We start from the raw sequence: 12500 nt of genomic DNA on the forward strand, positions 1-12500 counted from the left end.
GATAGACCATAGACCTCCCTGGATAGACCATAGACCTCCCTGGATAGACTATAGACCTCCCTGGATAGACCATAGACCTCCCTGGATAGACTATAGACCTCCCTGGATAGACCATAGACCTCCCTGGATAGACTATAGACCTCCCTGGATAGACCATAGACCTCCCTGGATAGACCATAGACCTCCCTGGATAGACTATAGACCTCCCTGGATATACCATAGACCTCCCTGGATAGACCATATACCTCCCTGGATAGACTATAGACCTCCCTGGATAGACCATAGACCTCCCTGGATAGACCATAGACCTCCCTGGATAGACCATAGACCTCCCTGGATAGACCTCCCTGGATAGACCATAGACCTCCCTGGATAGACCACCATAAACCTCCCTGGATAGACCAAGACAGGAAAGTATGGGAAATGACCGAGTAGAGGTAGGGGGCTGGGTATGAGGTCCGTGTAGGTGGCAGCAGGAGGGGGGGGGGGGGTGCGGGTGGGGGTTCTAATGGCGATGACACAATCAAAACAATAAAGGCGGGTTCAGTGTTGTTGATGTTTACCTTCACGTCCGTCTCCAGCACCCACAGAAGCTTTCATAATGTATTACGAACCGTTAGACAGGCGATTATTTTCAAACCGTCACATCAAAACTGCTGTGAAGTGGGGTGTGACGTGGAAGTAGACCTGTCTGTATGTCTTGCCATCTGCTCAAAATCGTCTGACCGGTGTTTAGAAAGTCAGCTGAAGATACATTCCTGGTTTCCCTCCGGCCTCGGTCGATAAAGACAGGGATGGCCAAATCTCAAAATTATAACTCGCTAACCGGGCGAGTAACTTCAAGAAAGTTACTAGCCCGCCAGAAATTTCGCTGGCCGGGTACATACCACAGTTGCTGCATCTGCAGTGTTTATATGGCTTTGAGACTCGATATTACAACCAAAAGTGTTGCATTTGACCGGAATTTTCACTGGCCAGCCGCCCGAGTTGCCAGCTCAGGCGGTTTATTCTAGCCCGGCGGAGTTTTTACTCGCCCCTGGCGATCGGACGATTTTGGTCATCACTGTAAAGATAAAAACAGAAGTTGATAAGCTCCCCTCGGACCAACAAAGAAGCTGGTTTGTCAACAACCTATCAAGCTGGTCTGTCAACAACCTATCAAGCTGGTCTGTCAACAACCTATCAAGCTGGTCTGTCAACAACCTATCAAGCATCTTATATTGTTCCGAGCCGGATTTATTCAGAAAAAAGTCGCCTTGATCATAAACAAATGACCCAGACTGTTATTTCCAAGTGGAGGACTTAAATGCTCTCATCCCGTGTCAAAAGCCTGGTGGCGAATCTCTAATGGTTTTCCTGGTGGGCCAAACAGAAAGTAATTAAAGGTATCTTTAAAACCACTCGCCTGCCAGTCAGCCACCGATGAAAAAAGTAATTAGCGCTTTGGGCGCCGTTGAGAGGCACTTGGCCTTTATGAACTATGGAAAGCGCCTTACCTTTCACCCGTGTTCAACTCTCGCTGCTCCGTTGCACTCTGGTTGCTGTGGAAACCAGGCTCCTCACCTGTGATTAATCAGCGTTCCCCCTTTTCCTCCTTGACATGCGTGTCTTCAGGTAACTCATTTTTTCCGGAAAGAGTTTCAAGAGCTCATCAGTCTAAAGCAATCAGTCTCAACATTAAATTTTCCCGCAGGTGCCAGTGTAAACGGCCGTGTTCACATAAAGAGACTTGGGGGGGGGGGGGGGTTGGGCCGGGGAGCGGGGGCCAGGAGGGGGGGGGGGAGAGAGAAAGCGAGAGAGAGAGATGTTAGATTGTTGTGGGGAGAGAGACAGAACAGAGAGACAGATAGAGATAGAAAGACAGAGCCACGGAATCCATCAGGTTAGAATTTTTGGGGAGGTCTGCCTTTTCAACCCGTCTGAGGCAGAGACAGAATGACTGGAGAGTGTCTATAGACATTATTTTTTCGTCAGTTTTCAGAAGAGAAATTCAGAACAGGTGTTGTTTCTAAATATACATGAGACGACGCAAGGCAGACAGGGGGGAGGTACAAGCAGCGCCAGTCATTCCCTGAGAGCGTGTTGCACGTGTCGGTGCTGTGCCGCACTGTCAGGCTATGTGTCTCCCCGACTGTTCCGCCCTGTGCTCTGTATGTATGCTGCGTGGTCGCTTGGCTGGTGTGTCTCCCCGAGTGTTCCGCCCTGTGCTCTGTATGTATGCAGCGTGGTCGCTTGGCTGGTGTGTCTCCCCGAGTGTTCCGCCCTGTGCTATGTATGTATGCTGCGTGGTCGCTTGGCTGGTGTGTCTCCCCGAGTGTTCCGCCCTGTGCTCTGTATGTATGCAGCGTGGTCGCTTGGCTGGTGTGTCTCCCCGAGTGTTCCGCCCTGTGCTCTGTATGTATGCAGCGTGGTCGCTTGGCTGGTGTGTCTCCCCGAGTGTTCCGCCCTGTGCTATGTATGTATGCTGCGTGGTCGCTTGGCTGGTGTGTCTCCCCGAGTGTTCCGCCCTGTGCTCTGTATGTATGCAGCGTGGTCGCTTGGCTGGTGTGTCTCCCCGAGTGTTCCGCCCTGTGCTCTGTATGTATGCTGCGTGGTCGCTTGGCTGGTGTGTCTCCCCGAGTGTTCCGCCCTGTGCTATGTATGTATGCTGCGTGGTCGCTTGGCTGGTGTGTCTCCCCGAGTGTTCCGCCCTGTGCTCTGTATGTATGCTGCGTGGTCGCTTGGCTGGTGTGTCTCCCCGAGTGTTCCGCCCTGTGCTCTGTATGTATGCTGCGTGGTCGCTTGGCTGGTGTGTCTCCCCGAGTGTTCCGCCCTGTGCTCTGTATGTATGCAGCGTGGTCGCTTGGCTGGTGTGTCTCCCCGAGTGTTCCGCCCTGTGCTCTGTATGTATGCAGCGTGGTCGCTTGGCTGGTGTGTCTCCCCGAGTGTTCCGCCCTGTGCTCTGTGTGTATGCTGCGTGGTCGCTTGGCTGGTGTGTCTCCCCGAGTGTTCCGCCCTGTGCTCTGTATGTATGCTGCGTGGTCGCTTGGCTGGTGTGTCTCCCCGAGTGTTCCGCCCTGTGCTCTGTATGTATGCTGCGTGGTCGCTTGGCTGGTGTGTCTCCCCGAGTGTTCCGCCCTGTGCTCTGTATGTATGCTGCCTGGTCGCTTGGCTGGTGTGTCTCCCCGAGTGTTCCGCCCTGTGCTCTGTGTGTATGCTGCGTGGTCGCTTGGCTGGTGTGTCTCCCCGAGTGTTCCGCCCTGTGCTCTGTATGTATGCTGCCTGGTCGCTTGGCTGGTGTGTCTCCCCGAGTGTTCCGCCCTGTGCTCTGTGTGTATGCTGCGTGGTCGCTTGGCTGGTGTGTCTCCCCGAGTGTTCCGCCCTGTGCTATGTATGTATGCTGCGTGGTCGCTTGGCTGGTGTGTCTCCCCGAGTGTTCCGCCCTGTGCTCTGTATGTATGCAGCGTGGTCGCTTGGCTGGTGTGTCTCCCCGAGTGTTCCGCCCTGTGCTATGTATGTATGCTGCGTGGTCGCTTGGCTGGTGTGTCTCCCCGAGTGTTCCGCCCTGTGCTATGTATGTATGCTGCGTGGTCGCTTGGCTGGTGTGTCTCCCCGAGTGTTCCGCCCTGTGCTCTGTATGTATGCAGCGTGGTCGCTTGGCTGGTGTGTCTCCCCGAGTGTTCCGCCCTGTGCTCTGTTTGTATGCTGCTTGGTCGCTTGGCTGGTGTGTCTCCCCGAGTGTTCCGCCCTGTGCTCTGTGTGTATGCTGCGTGGTCGCTTGGCTGGTGTGTCTCCCCGAGTGTTCCGCCCTGTGCTATGTATGTATGCTGCGTGGTCGCTTGGCTGGTGTGTCTCCCCGAGTGTTCCGCCCTGTGCTCTGTATGTATGCTGCGTTGTCGCTTGGCTGGTGCTGAACGCTTTGATGTGATGCTTTGTGTTGTACATGTTGTATATGTAGCCGCTATGTGGCGTCTGTGGGGCTAATTAATGTGTCTGCTTGTGTGCCCACCCCCACCCCCCACCCCCCCTTAATCACCCCCGTCCCTGTCTGTTTGTGTGTCTGTCTGTCTGTCTGTCTGTCTGTCTGTCTCTGTCTGTCTCTGCCTGTCTCTCTCTCTTTCTCTCTCTCTCTCGCTCTCTCTCTCGAACATTAACAAGAACAAGTTCTGTGATGCTCTATCTGTTGACTTTGCTAAAGCTTTAGACCTAACTGACCATGAACTCCTTATCAAAAAGCTTGAGATGTATGGACTGGCAACCGATTCTGTTAACATATTGAAATCTTTCCTTTCAGACAAACAGCAAAGTACTTATCTGAATCAATCATACTCTTGTAAAGAAAAAAGTAAGGTTCGGAGTGCCACAACGTTATGTTCTTGGTCCTTTACCATAAATTTACTAATCATATTAACGACCTACCGCTATTTGTCAAATGCACGTGTGAGCTATTTGCAGATGCTACTACAATTCATTCTAGTCACCAAGATCTTATTAAACTAGCAAAAGTTGTCCAAGAAAACACTGAACGATTGCTAGAATGGTCAGAACTGAACCGTATGTCACTGAACGATTGCTGGAATGGTCCGAACTGAACCGTTGTCACTGAACGATTGCTAGAATGGTCAGAACTGAACCGTATGTCACTGAACCCAAATAAAACTAAATGTATTTAACACACTTTTGTAACCAGTTGTGAGCACTGTGAGACGAACTATACAATCCCACTAAGCAAACGTAGCACACATGCTAAACACTATTTATACTGTTCAAAAAAAGAAACGCATAGCTTGTAATATTTGGTTAATTTAGTTATATGGCTACAAGGATATCCACCAAACTGCAGAAAATGTTTATCTGGTCGTCGACCTTTCGTCCATTGCCACAAGTGAGCTCTGCACGTGACGCATGCGTTATCAGTGGCTACAATGTCAAAATTGCTCATTTGGCATGACCACTCGTCATGCTTCAGTGTAATCTCGTGAAACTCGGGGAATATTGAGCTCTCACCATGTCTTCCAAAATCCATAAAAGCGGATTGTTCGCCACAAAGAAATCAGACGACAATTCAGCGACGAAAGATGGCCCGATTGAGCAGAGAAGACCGCCAAATTGCATTGGGTCGTTTACAAGCAGGCCAAAGTCAAAGTGCAATCGCCAGGCACTTCCACGTGTCCCAGAGCACCATCAGTAGACTGTGGGTCAGGTTTCAAGCCACTGGCTCCGTTGCTGACTTGCCACGAGCGGGAAGACCAAGGGCGACAACTGCTGCTCACGACCGCTTCATACGGCTCCGCCACCTCCGGAATCGTTTCCTGTCGGCCTCATCTTCTGTCCAGGCTCTCCCCGGGCCACACCGATTATCGGACCAGACCGTGCGGAACCGCCTGCATGAAGCTGGTTTGAGAGCTCGCAGACCTCACAGAGGAGCTGTCCTCACCCGCCGCCATCGCCAGAACCGAGTGCAGTGGGGCAACCAGCACCTTCGCTGGACCGTCCGGAATCACTGGAGACACGTGTGGTTCAGCGACGAGTCCTACTTCCTGCTCCAGCGACATGATGGTCGGAGAAGGGTCTACCGGAGAGTAAACGAACGTTACGCGCCCAACTGTGTAGATGAGGCACCCGTTCATGGTGGTGGAGGCGTCATGGTGTGGGGGGCGATCAATACCGCTGGAAGGAGCACCCTGGTGCACGTCCAAGGGCGCATAACTGCCCAGCGATACGTGGAGGAAATTCTGCGCCCACACGCCCTTCCTCTTCTGGCTGACCAGGATGCCATATTCCAGCAGGACAACGCTCGCCCGCACACAGCACGACTCACCACCCAGTTCCTCACCGACCACCATGTCCAGGTGCTTCCCTGGCCATCCATGTCGCCAGACATGAACCCGATAGAACACCTCTGGGATGAATTGGACAGACGTGTGCGCAGGCGAGAAGAAGCGCCGGCAAATCACCGCGATCTATTGCAGGCACTTCAGGAGGAGTGGGACACCATCCCACAGCAAGATATCCGGCATCTGATCCAGTCCATGCCCAGAAGGTGCCGGGCAGTTGTTGCTGCTCAAGGCAGTCACACCCCCTACTGACTTGACAGCCTCGGCACCCAATCGTATTGATTGACTGATTGATTTGAAGATGCAAATGAACTGTGTGTGCATTCAACTGTGTCCATACCAAATTTCAAACAAATAATCTAAATATTGGATTTTCTGTTAATTTTTTCGAAAAATAAAACAAATTTGGCAAGTAGCAACTATGCGTTTCTTTTTTTGAACAGTATAGTATGTATCATTCGTGCTGCTTTTACTAGTATGATTATAGAGTATTAACACAATGTGGTCACAACTGCTTACAAACAAATTGTTCTCAGAAATGGAACACTTCAGTTTACAGTGTAGTGGGATGTTCAGTTTACACCTTTCAGTGACTAACGTATTTCGACAATGTTCTCAAAAATGGAACAATTCAGTTTACAGTGAACAGTGTAGCGGAATGTTCAGTCTGCAGTGAACAGTGTAGCGGGATGTTCAGTTTACAGTGAACAGTGTAGCGGGATGTTCAGTTTACAGTGAACAGTGTAGCGGGATGTTCAGTTTACAGTGAACAGTGTAGCGGGATGTTCAGTTTACAGTGAACAGTGTAGCGGGATGTTCAGTTTACAGTGAACAGTGTAGCGGGATGTTCAGTTTACAGTGTACCAATTTAACCTACCCAGAGCAGAGCCAGGTTTGTTGCAAGATGTCAGCGGCAAGTTTCAGTCGCTTTGTCAGACGGTCAGTGAGGCGGAAAAATGGACGCGGCGAGTTCCGTGACAACTTGATTATCGCTGTCCGCTCGGAAACCTTGTGGCACCCGCGATGAGTCTCTAACCCACTTTACATTGGCACGTTGTGGCCTTGGAGTCACACCCGCGAGTCTCTAACCCACTTTACATTGGCACCTTGTGGCCTTGGAGTCACACCCGCGAGTCTCTAACCCACTTTACATTGGCACCTTGTGGCCTTGGAGTCACACCGTGGCATTGGCAGGGAATAGGCGATTTTCGGAAATAACTCAGAGTTTATAATTATGGGTTGTGGAATCGCTGTGAAACCATTCAGGGCATGTTACCGGTGTTGTACCGGCTTTCAATAAAGAATTAAAAAAAATAGGGGAGGGGGGGGGGGGGGGGGGACACAGCAAAGTTGACTGGCTCGAAGATGGGGAAAAAGCTGGTCGTGAAAGATATTTGAGTTTGTTGTGCCCTGGAAATAACTCATTGCGTGAAAGAGTGAATAGTTTTGCTTTTAGTGAGGCAAACTTTCCCACGTGACATTATAGACCAGTCAATAGTGAGGTGGGGGGGGGGGGGGGGGGGCACGTGTACAAGGAGCACGTGAGAAAGTTTGCCTCAATTAGAAAGAACATTCACTGTATCGCAAACCATAACAGTCTGACGGAGTTCATCTATGTATTCACATAGCTCACTTATTGATGGGAAGAGAGAGTTGAACGGGTTTACAGCAAGCTTCACCACCATCTTTGCAGAGCAGGGAGGGAATGAGGGAGGAGGGAGGGAGTGTATGTAAACAGTGTACCGCCACAGACCACAACTATGCCGCTCCCCCCACTACATTTACCTATCTACAGGTGAACACAGACAGGTATGCGCCGCCACAGGTAACCGACAGCCGACATGTTTGTTGGCGGCGGATCATCTGATTGAAGAAGCCAGTGCTAACAAATCGTGTTCAGCCGTGTGTGTGTGTGTGTGTGTGTGTGTGTGTAGTGTGGACGGAAGAAGAAGGTTGAGATTAGAGGATCATAAAACCCAATACTTTGTAAAAGTTTATTTACGCTGAAGGTGTATCGCATCTCCCTCTCCTCCACCCACCCACCCATCCCCCCTACTCCCCCCCTCACACACACACACACACAAGTGTTAAAGCAAAGCCGTGGAGAGGCTACAACTTGACGATCTTGATGTAAAACCTGACTTACCGACGAACGATCTTTACAAGAAACGTTGAACAGCTTCGGAACTACAACGAGACACGCACAGCAGTGCTGAGTGATAGATATAAAGTATATCACACCCTGAGTTAAATCTGTCAGTCGAGTGCCTGTGGAGAACACACAGAGCTATGCGTGGAGAGGACAGAGATAGGTATATCTGGGAGGAAAAGGCACGTGGTTAGTGTTGTGAAACACGACTCCCCCTCCCCGCCTGCCGTAACAGACCGCCTTTACCTACCTTGTTGCGGTGTCGGAAGCTGGCTGCTGCCGTTGCTGCTGTTGTTGTTAGTGTCTGTGGTGATGTAGTAGCCGTTGCAGTGGCTGCTGGAGTCTGTTGTTGTCATCAGGCGTTACGCGGCCTGGTTGCGCTGAGAGTGATAAGTCACAGTAATGTGTACCTGTTGATGCCCTAGCCTTCTTGGAGGCTGGAGTTTTAGCTTTCTCTGTCTCTGTCTATGTGAGAGAGAGAGAGAGAGAGAGAGAGAGAGAGAGAGAGAGAGAGAGAGAGAGAGCTTTTTGATTGGCCAATATAAATGTGTGACCGATACTCCTGACGTGTGTTAGAAGAAGATAATAGTTATACCATCATACCTGTTTCAGCTACGATTACCCCTCCCGGCCCCTCCCCAGCCCATTTTGTCCAATCTGCGTCTTGCTATCAACACGTGTAAATCATTCTTCACATGCTCTCACCCATACTTGCTGACTCAGCGCTTCTCAAGCTGCGGGTAGCATCACTCATCAGTACAGGCATACGTATACTATGACGGCAAAACCAAATATTTTAACTTTTCTCGTGAGAATTGTAAATTTCATATGAGACAGAAAGACAGACAGAAAGACAGACAGAAAGACAGACAGAAAGACAGACAGAAAGACAGACAGAAGAAGTAGAAGAAGATAACAGTTATACCATGATATGCGAAAATGTTCAACTATCACTGTAAACCACCATTTTATTCTCCAGATAATGTTCAATTGAAAAATGTAATTTTCACTTGAAAATGATACTGACTTTGATGGGATGATTTACATGTTTAATCTATGTTTTGGCGCAAGTTCGCTGGACAATCGTGAGTAACAGTGTCGGTTAGCATGATCGCTGTACATTAAACAAGGAATACGTGAAACTTAAAGAATTCAGGTGAAAATGGTAACCTCGGGTTTTAGCGCTGGTAAACCGCCACAGTAGACATACATACAGCAGCGGCATTATGTCGGGGTGCCCCCACCTGATAAGCAGAACTCGACAGTCACGCTCATGTTCCTTCAACACAAATACGCGCTGTCTCTTTTCTCGGCTTTGCCTTTGCTCTTGCTGCTCTAGTTTGTGCCGTTCCTTTTCGCTTTCTGTTTGTTGTTATGGGGGCGAGGACGCCCCCATTCTATACGGATAGTTTAGAGGTTGACCATGGGCAGCGCCATTTTGTTGTGAAATACGTCATCAGTTTGTGTACACAGGAAGTTGTGACATCCGTCACCCTATGGGAGGGGTGAAGGCAACATTGTTCATCTGTAGAAAGTTGTGAAATCCGTCACCCTATGGGAGGGGTGACGTCAAAATTGGTCATCACAGAGTTTGTGTAACACAGGAAGTTGTGAAATACGTCACCCTATGGGAGGGGTGACGTCAAAATTGTTCAACAAAAACATGATATGTCGCATTGTGCAGGGTCAACTGCAACAAACTCAAACCGAGCCATTCATACCTAGCTGTATTTGAGTGACTTATATACCCGACATTTTTATTTCTTATTTTTAGCACAGGTGTAGGAAAAATCATGAACCAAAATGTTATTTATTTTCTAATTTAACATTTTTTTTACAAATATGACCATGGTCTTTTAAACATACAGTGACATTAAACATTGTTATGTTAAAAAAAAGAAAAAAGAAAAAAAGCTTTTGTGCACAAATCAGAAAATACATTGTACATTTTACCTACAGGCCAAACAGTGTCTGTTGGCGGCAAAGGGCCCAGCAAGTTGCTATTTTTAGATCGATTAAAAGTTGTCAAGAACAGGCGCTTACATTTGGATGTGTCCACTGATAGTAGGTTTGGTTGTGATCAATCAGAATGATGTAGGAATAAAAATGTATGACAGTTTGGTATGATGACATGTAATTCAAATATGCTGAAATGTAATATTATACATGATATAATATTATTATGGCTGTTGCCATGACCATGAACCCCAAGAAAGGTTTAATGTTATGTAAAATCAAAATACCAAAATCAAGCACCTACTAATCTGATCTACGGTGCGGCTTGGACCTAATATGGATGGACACGCAACTCGCTCAGCCAGCCAGCGCTGCGAGACTTACAGCGGCCAACTTCGCCGCGGCGCGCTCACTGGCTCAGTATTGAACTTGCGTCAAGGCCGATGCGCGTAGATTCCCAGAATGTTTACTTTCGGTTAGATTCTTCGACAGCATTCGCAGAGGTGACTGCCGTATTGTGTACCGCAGTCAGAAGTAATTTATTACTTTTGGGAGTTTAGTAACGTGATATCAGTTTTCAATTGTTCGTTCACTTATATTGCTTTCAGATTTAACACACAAGAAACAGTAGCACGGTTTTCGTTGCGAAAATGTGCATTGGCAGTGCTACGCGATCGAATTGTGTATTATGTACACGCGGTGTTCTTCTGGAAAAGACCGCGTCAGTCGTTCAGCCCGCGAGCGGTGGGATGGGGGGGTTCACATGGTTTGTTTGTTTCAGAACCACACCCATATACACACATTTCACATGTAAACCATTTGTCCGCCCCCTGTCGATATTTATCGACTAAGTTCCTTGTTTCCGTTTCCGTCCGTCAGTGGTACCGAAAACAGGACAGAGAGAAGAGGAAGAGGGGAAAGTTGTTTTAGGATGGGTAGTATATATAGATACAGCCCGGATTGTTTGTGTAGCGAGTACTGTGGAAGACTGTGCACAGTTGAGTGATGGCTATCTGGTGGTCGTGGTACCTTGCTCTAGGCACCCCAGGGCAGATCCGTTTCGTGGAGGCAAGAAAATGCTAGCGGCCAGGATCGCGCTTTGTAAGACAGCGAGGGGGTATATAAAGCGAACGTGTCACTAGATACGCAATGATAGATATGAGTCTCTCTACACGCATGCTCGCATATTCTCGCCATTTTTCTCGTGTAGCGAGCCCCTCCACACGCATGCTCGGATATTCTCGCCATTTGTTCGCGTAGCGATTAAGTCTCTCTACACGCATGCTCGCATATTCTCGCCATTTTTCTCGTGTAGCGAGTCTTTCTACACGCATGCTCGGATATTCTCGCCATTTTTTTTGCGTGTGGCTAGCCCCTCTTCACGCATGCTCGCATATTCTCGCCAAATCCTAGAATTGCTCACGGCGAGAGGTCCCTATGAAACTCTATTTCCTCGCCTCACTCGCTTCACCCGTCAAATCTCGCTGCTGAGAAACGGGGCACTTCTGGTCTTGGTTCCTCGCTCCTGGTACCCCAGTGCAAGTTTATGTCAGGTTGGCTCAGAGATTCTTCTGCTTCGCTAGCAGTAGAATATACTCTTCAAAAGTAATTACGGACCGCTCAAGAAAATGTATGCGTTCTCTTCAAAATTTGCTAAGAATTAAGCGTCCAATAATTTATTGAAGCTTCCCCTTTTTTAAAGGACTGCGAGCTTTTCTTTATTTGGTGTTTAACGTCGTTTTCAACCACGAAGGTTATATCGCCGCGACGGGGAAAGGGGGGGGGGGGGGGAGATGGGATAGAGCCACTTGTTAATTGTTTCTTGTTCACAAAAGCACTAATAAAAATATTGCTCCAGGTACAATATATTACCTTACTGGGAGAATGCAAGTTTCCAGTACAAAGGACTTAACATTTCTTACATACTGCTTGACTAAAATCTTTACAAACATTGACTATATTCTATACAAGAAACACTTAACAAGGGTAAAAGGAGAAACAGAATCCGTTAGTCGCCTCTTACGACATGCTGGGGAGCATCGGGTCAATTCTTCCCCCTAACCCGCGGGGGGTGGACTGCGAGCGTTGCTCCAGAAACATGTAAGGTAGACAGTGTTGCACATGTATATATACGTTATGAGCGCTTACGTCCCCTTGCTTTTCTGTGCTTATATATAGAGAGAATCTGAAACAAACGAGGCAGAGCGCTGTTTGGAGATCTGATCAACAAAGGGGCGTAAGCCGCTCTACATGCATACGACATGTGTAATGGAGTAAGTGAGAGTTATTCATGTGCTTATATAGGTTATGGAATTAGCATTCTTTCTGATGGTGCCAACGTCATGGGTATCGATCATTGGTCTTCTCCTTTTCCTTATTTTCATCCTTATGGTTTCAGGTTGATAGCGGCGGGCGCGGTGCTTGCCGGGATAGGTGGGTGTGGCTTGCTGGTCTGTCTGCTGCTGTGTCTCCACGCCTACTTCGTCTTCAATGTCAAGGACGAGGCCGTGCAGACTGTGGTAAGTAATAAGGGGGCGGGGCATAGTTATTGATTGGCATGGTCTGTCTCCACGCCTACT

General features: G+C 48.7%; 1 protein-coding gene and 1 long non-coding RNA gene across 3 annotated transcripts in view; both read left to right on the forward strand.

Annotated features, from left to right (window-relative positions):
- Nucleotides 1-12500, forward strand: part of LOC138975024 (mediator of RNA polymerase II transcription subunit 15-like) — a 54773-nt gene that overhangs the window by 31842 nt on the left and 10431 nt on the right. For both annotated transcript variants that reach the window (XM_070347671.1, XM_070347672.1), the window contains one exon: nucleotides 12320-12440. In XM_070347671.1, the coding sequence (XP_070203772.1) occupies nucleotides 12320-12440 (121 nt within the window). The remainder of the gene's footprint in view (nucleotides 1-12319; nucleotides 12441-12500) is intronic.
- LOC138975027 (uncharacterized) lies at nucleotides 9328-9826 on the forward strand. The gene is made up of 2 exons (XR_011458474.1): nucleotides 9328-9381; nucleotides 9469-9826. It is a non-coding gene; the product is annotated as an uncharacterized lncRNA (long non-coding RNA).

Source organism: Littorina saxatilis, linkage group LG9 (genome assembly GCF_037325665.1).
Source record: "Littorina saxatilis isolate snail1 linkage group LG9, US_GU_Lsax_2.0, whole genome shotgun sequence".
NCBI classification, from domain to species: Eukaryota; Metazoa; Mollusca; class Gastropoda; order Littorinimorpha; family Littorinidae; genus Littorina; species Littorina saxatilis.